The sequence below is a fragment of the Coregonus lavaretus genome (assembly GCF_964263955.1).
Source record: "Coregonus lavaretus genome assembly, contig: SUPER_36_unloc_1, whole genome shotgun sequence".
NCBI lineage: Eukaryota > Metazoa > Chordata > Actinopteri > Salmoniformes > Salmonidae > Coregonus > Coregonus lavaretus.
Genome location: NW_028167175.1, coordinates 2,150,988 through 2,156,407, shown reverse-complemented (window position 1 = coordinate 2,156,407; position 5,420 = coordinate 2,150,988). Strand labels below are relative to the sequence as shown.

At 44.6% G+C, this 5,420-nt stretch overlaps 2 protein-coding genes across 2 annotated transcripts in view; one reads left to right on the top strand and one right to left on the bottom strand.

Moving 5' to 3' along the window:
• The window catches only part of LOC311111094 (A disintegrin and metalloproteinase with thrombospondin motifs 14-like), a gene marked incomplete at its 5' end in the record, with an annotated part of 276,043 nt that overhangs the window by 24,128 nt on the left and 246,495 nt on the right, over positions 1 to 5,420 (bottom strand). The window lies entirely within an intron of this gene.
• Positions 1,132 to 5,420, top strand: part of LOC311111066 (A disintegrin and metalloproteinase with thrombospondin motifs 14-like) — a gene marked incomplete at its 5' end in the record, with an annotated part of 19,407 nt that continues 15,118 nt past the window's right edge. The window contains 2 exons of the mRNA XM_084189064.1: positions 1,132 to 1,204; positions 3,389 to 3,555. Of these exons, the coding sequence (XP_084045190.1) occupies positions 1,132 to 1,204; positions 3,389 to 3,555 (240 nt within the window). The remainder of the gene's footprint in view (positions 1,205 to 3,388; positions 3,556 to 5,420) is intronic.

The window sequence follows — 5,420 nt, the reverse complement described above, 5'->3', positions numbered from 1 at the left end:
CACTGGAAACACGTTCTCTGGAGTGATGAATCACGCTTCACCATCTGGCAGTCCGACGGACAAATCTTGGTTTGGCGGATGCCAGGAGAAAGCTACCTGCCCCAATGCATTTTTAAAAACATTTTAGCAGACGCTCTTATCCAGAGCGACCAGGGTTAAGTGCCTTACTCAAGGGCACATCAACTGATTTTTCACCTAGTCGGCTCGGGGATTAGAACCAGCGATCTTTCGGTTACTGGCACAATGCTCTTAACCACTAAGCTACCTGCCGCCCCATAGTGCCAACTTTAAAGTTTTGGGAAGAGGAATAATGGTCTGGGGCTGTTTTTCAGGGTTTGGGCTAGGCCCCTTAGTTCCAGTGAAGGAAAATCTTAACACTACAGCACACAATTACATTCTAGATGATTCTGTGCTTCCAACTTTGTGGCAACAGTTTGGGGAAGGCCCTTTCCTGTTTCAGCATGACAATAACCCTGTGCGCAAAGCGAGGTCCATACAGAAATGGTTTGTTCGAGATCGAACACCTTTGGGATGAATTGGAACGCCGAATGCGAGCCAGGCCTAATTGCCCAACATCAGTGCCTGACCTCACTAATGCTCTTGTGGCTGAATGGAAGCAAGTCCCCTGCAGCAATGTTCCAACATCTAGTGGAAAGCCTTCCCAGAAGAGTGGAGGCTGTTATAGCAGCAAAGGGGGGGGACCAACTCCATATTAATGCCCATGATTTTGGAATGAGATGTTCGACTAGCTTTTGGCCAAGTAGTGTACATTTACGGTAGGGACATCCGCAGAGCATGACTGCAGAACACACACACATACACACACACACACACACACACACACACACACACACACACACACACACCCACACACACACATTTACAGTTTGAGCGTCAGCAGTGTGACTGCAGACCATTTGACTGTCACCAATTAGTCTTTGTAGAGTTGTATCCTGTAAGTAACGCTGACCAGCCATGGACGAGACATGAGGTACTTTCTCTCCCCCTTTTTAAAATGCAGATCACATCTAGCAGGGCCCACAGGGTATGGTGGCTGTGTGTGTGTATGTGCACAGAGCTTATCTAACATAACGTAGAGACGGAGAATGAACAGGAGAGTAGACTGAGCACATGGGTGGGGCAGCAGATGAAGAGGAGGCGGTCACAGCCTGGTGCTGCACAGCGCTAGGCATAATACCACATGGTACGTCTGATCACTGCCTCATTCATGTCAATGCAAACTAATGGTAATGGCCAGCCTATTTATGCAGAACCTCTTAGCCTCTTAATTGCAACTGGGAAATCAACCAGGATCCATATGAACAGTAGTCCAATCCATATGGCCTTAAACTGTAAACCTAACAAGTGTCTTTACCTTCAGTTTTCTGCTGGGAATACCAGGGTATGTATCACAGACTGTCTGAATAATGATGCTGGAAATGGTCTTGAATACATTTCCTCCTACGGTCCTTTGAATACACTTCAATGGTTCTTTGAATACATTTCCTGTAGCTCAGTTGGTAGAGCATGGCGCTTGCAACGCCAGGGTTGTGGGTTCGATTCCCACGGGGGGCCAGTATGAAAAATGTATGCACTCACTAACTGTAAGTCGCTCTGGATAAGAGCGTCTGCTAAATGACTAAAATGTAAATGTGAATTTCAATGTTACATTAGTTTGCAAAAAATAAATGTAAGCAATTTGCTCGTGATAATCTCAGCTGTGAATCAGGTCCTATGTGAGGTGAGTGTGACTTAGTGTACTGCTGAGACACACCTGTAAAACACATTATAGCTCCAACCTCAGATGTGCGTCAAGGTCCAGACGTACGTGTGTGTTACAGGCTTTGGTTTGGTTTTGGATTTCGAAGTTGGTTCTATTTAGGTGTGGACGCGCACTGATTGGAATCATCCTTGTTGGTCAGGGTGTGTTGACCTGTCACCTCGTTGGTCAGGGTGTGTTGACCTGTCACCTCATTGGTCAGGGTGTGTTGACCTGTCACCTCGTTGGTCAGGGTGTGTTGACCTGTCACCTCGTTGGTCAGGGTGTGTTGACCTGTCACCTCATTGGTCAGGGTGTGTTGACCTGTCACCTCATTGGTCAGGGTGTGTTGACCTGTCACCTCGTTGGTCAGTCGTTAGTTTCACATGTGCTGGCACAGCTGTAGCTCAATTGGTAGAGCATGGCGCTTGTAACGCCAGGGTAGTGAGTTCGATCCCCGGGACCACCCATACGTAAAAATGTATGCACACATGACTGTAAGTCGCTTTGGATAAAAGCGTCTGCTAAATGGCATATTATTATTATTATTATTATTATTATTATTATTATTATTATTAAAGCTGCGGTGCCAATGCTCCAGCAACATAAGAGATGTTGGATGCTGCACCTCTTTGTAGTGCTGCTTCTTTAAGTTGATAAACAAAGCCTTTCTGTCCTGGGTTTGGTTTGGTTTGGTTTGGTTTGGCCTGGTTTGGTTTGGTTTGGTCCACTTCTGTTTTACTCCATGTTATAGGTTGGTGTGGGTTTTTATTTTGGTTTGCCTTTTCTGGGGGCGTTTAGTGGCCACTCACGGTTGGTGTCTTTTAGGACCCAGTTTGTTGTTGCTAGTCAACATTCAGTGGACACCCCCATGAGTGTCTTTGAGAACCCATTTTAAACCCCCACTTGTTTAGTTGTACTTGTCCGTGGCTCATTTGTTAGTACCCTTTTCTGTTGAGCGACAGTATTTTTTGTTGTTTCTTGATGGGAACCTAACGTGTGTGTGTGTGTGTGTGTGTGTGTGTGTGTGTGTGTGTGTGTGTGTATGTGTGACTCCCCAGGTACACAATAGCTCTCTGTGTGTGAGCGGCTCAGCTGGAGTCAGTATCACCTTGGTTACCAGCCAAATCCTTCTCTCTCTCTCCCTCTCTAGGATCTATTATCTAACAGGGAGATGGTGAGACGAGGCTTTAGCATTAAAGCAACAATCTGCCATTTTGAATTTCAATGATGTATTCCATACACATATGTCTTTATTTGAAATGACCACTGAACTTAGTAACTATCGCAGATTGGACCTTTTATACAGGCCTGACACAATGTCAAATAATGGCTGCAAACTTCTATCATTGCTCTGCTCTCTCAGTAAGAATTTGAATCTCATTACTGTTATAGAAAAGTTAGATTTTACTTGAATTGAATGCAATGGCAGGTAGCCTAGTTGTGCTTCCAATGAAAGACGATTGTCATGGAATTCTAGTTGAATACACACACAGACACACACATAAACAGGGTTGGAACAGTGGGTCACCCCCTTCTGTATACCCTGTTTCTGCTGTGCTGGTTCTCTCAGACTATCCAACGGATGAAAACACATTGTGAATCAGACGGTTTCCCTGTGTTCCACAGCTGTTAAGAATCAAGTCACTGGCAGCTTCATATTGAATGCAAAAGGCGAAGGTGCCATGTCCAAAACCTTCATCGAGAGCGGTTTGGAGTGGGAGTACGTCTTTGGAAGCGGCGAGAAAGAAACCCTGAAAACAATCGGCCCCCTTCATGAGGGCATTGTTGTCCTGGTAAGAAGAAGAAACCTATGAATCCAGTAAGACACACACACACACACACACACACACACACACACACACACACACATACAGGCTGAATTTTGCTGAACAAGTGGCAGTTGGGATGCAAGTGTGCATTGCCTCAATTCTAATTTTACCCAAAACAGGCAGACCCAAATGATCACTGTTGAACACAGCAGCATGTGGTCAGTAGATAAAGGGCTCAGTGCCCAAAGGGTTCACTTTGAGATTCAGCCACACTCCAGTCAGTCCTCTAGAAAGACAGTGGAGCACCCTCACTGTGATATGAATCACCTTTGATTGTCCACTAGTGCTGAGTGATTAGTGCTTTTCTAGGTCGGTTTGGTTTCGGTTCGATTATGAAAAACATTATCATGGTTTTCGGTTTTCGATAACAATTAAATGCATTATGAAATAATGACAAACATTAATGACAAACAGCTTTTTAACGGAAATTTACAAAAGCCAAAAATAGTGAAAATGTAATTGCCAAAGCATTTAAAATATTCCATTGTCTATGTCAGGTCCACATTGGGTAGACATCAATAGAAAAATAGTAAATGACTATGAAATAATAAAATATTCAGTTGTCTGTTACATCGTTTTATTTGATGACTTTATTATTTTTCATTCCTTAAAGTTATCATCTCATCTCTGCTCAGGCTGTAGCAGCCAGACAGCCAGACAACATTATGTCTGTGCTCCCCATACTGCACTGTCTTTAGTCATCCTATTTAGCTAGACTAGCCTGCCTAAGTACTGTCGTGGTCAAAAGTTTTGAGAATGACATAAATATTAATTTTCACAAAGTCTGCTGCCTCAGTTTTTATGATGGCAATTTGCTCCATATACTCCAGAATGTTATGAAGAGTGATCAGATGAATTGCAATTAATTGCAAAGTCCCTCTTTGCCATGAAAATGAACTTAATCCCCAAAAAACATTTCCACTGCATTTCAGCCCTGCCACAAAAGGACCAGCTGACATCATGTCAGTGATTCTCTCGTTAACACAGGTGAGAGTGTTGACGAGGACAAGGCTGGAGATCACTCTGTCATGCTGATTGAGTTAGAATAACAGACTGGAAGCTTTAAAAGGAGGGTGGTGCTTGAAATCATTGTTCTTCCTCTGTTAACCATGGTTACCTGCAAGGAAACACATGCCGTCATCATTGCTTTGCACAAAAAGGGCTTCACAGGCAAGGATATTGCTGCTAGTAAGATTGCACCTAAATCAACCATTTATCGGATCATCAAGAACTTCAAGGAGAGAGGTTCAATTGTTGTGAAGAAGGCTTCAGGGCGCCCAAGAAAGTCCAGCAAGCGCCAGGACCGTCTCCTAAACTTGATTCAGCTGCGGGATCGGGGCACCACCAGTGCAGAGCTTGTTCAGGAATGGCAGCAGGCAGGTGTGAGTGCATCTGCACGCACAGTGAGGCGAAGACTTTTGGAGGATGGCCTGGTGTCAAGAATGGCAGCGAGGAAGCCACTTCTCTCCAGGAAAAACATCAGGGACAGACTGATATTCTGCAAAAGGTACAGGGATTGGACTGCTGAGGACTGGGGTAAAGTCATTTTCTCTGATGAATCCCCTTTCCGATTGTTTGGGGCATCCGGAAAACACCTTGTCCGGAGAAGACAAGGTGAGCGCTATCATCAGTCCTGTGTCATGCCAACAGCATCCTGAGACCATTCATGTGTGGGGTTGCTTCTCAGCCAAGGGAGTGGGATCACTCACAATTTTGCCTAAGAACACAGCCATGAATAAAGAATGGTACCAACACATCCTCAGAGAGCAACTTCTCCCAACCATCCAAGAACAGTTTGGTGACGAACAATGCCTTTTCCAGCATGGTGG